This window comes from Egretta garzetta, unplaced genomic scaffold (genome assembly GCF_000687185.1).
Source record: "Egretta garzetta isolate BGI_Z169 unplaced genomic scaffold, ASM68718v1 scaffold114, whole genome shotgun sequence".
NCBI lineage: Eukaryota > Metazoa > Chordata > Aves > Pelecaniformes > Ardeidae > Egretta > Egretta garzetta.
Window position 1 is genome coordinate 1,779,147 of NW_009259317.1, and position 955 is coordinate 1,780,101.

Below are 955 nucleotides of genomic sequence, written 5' to 3' on the forward strand. Positions count from 1 at the left end.
GGGGGTTGCGATGAACCCCCCCATACGCAGAAGGTGGCGTTAAGCTTTTCATATTTCACATTGAACTTTGTCAGCAGCAGAAGTTGGGGACGGGGTGGGGAGAGTGTCAGATCGTCTTGCTTTCGTAGGTCAAAAGCATGTTTTTCAGAGATTTAGGATTCCTGATAATTTAAAGTTATGGGGGTTTAATGTCTTTAGGCCATTATACTGTTCTTTTGCTTTATAAGGGCATAAAGCGAGGCAGGGTTAACTCTTATCTGAAGACATTTTTACGTATCTCTGAACCACAAGGTTTGTTGTGCCGTCAAAGAAGGGCATCAGATGAGTTTGACACAGTTTGTTCCCAGCTTGCCTGTTTTGTCTGTTTCGTATCAATTTTTTACCCTCTATGCACATAACAAATGCTTTTTTGGTATCTTTCTTGGAGTTGAAATTAGTCTAATGGCTTTCATACTGGTTTGATAGGAATCCACAATGAATATGAGGTGAACAGCTGTCTTGTTATCTCAGTTCATGTTTACTGTTGCTACCTTTTCTTTTCCTGCTCTTATGGTTTTGTCACTGCAGTTAATTTAATAGTGTCCACAATGTTGGTTTTTTTTTTCCTTCAGGAAAGCGCTAAAAGAATTAGATTACTGAATTCATCATCAAAAGATAATACGACTGCTTTCTATGGAATAAATCAGTTTTCTCACCTGTTTCCTGAAGAGTTCAAAGGTACATTTTCTGGCTGCTGCTAATACCTTTTCTGTTATATTTTCTTATTCTTTCCCAGAACCTTGTGTCTTTCACGTTTACAGATTCTTCCAGTGCTGGTAGTCAGCTAGTTTACAATGTCTGGTACCAAACTGTAAGTACTTCTGAAGGATACAACAATCCACTTCATGTTTCTCTGGTCTTGCAAGGTTGAATTGCCCAGAGCCTGAATATCATTTGGTATACAGACTGTTCCTCT

At 39.0% G+C, this 955-nt stretch overlaps 1 protein-coding gene across 1 annotated transcript in view; it reads left to right on the top strand.

Annotated features, from left to right (window-relative positions):
* CTSO (cathepsin O) overlaps positions 1-955 on the top strand; it is a 13,048-nt gene that overhangs the window by 4,023 nt on the left and 8,070 nt on the right. Inside the window, exon 3 of the mRNA XM_009636461.2 lies at positions 612-717. Within this exon, the coding sequence (XP_009634756.1) occupies positions 612-717 (106 nt within the window). The remainder of the gene's footprint in view (positions 1-611; positions 718-955) is intronic.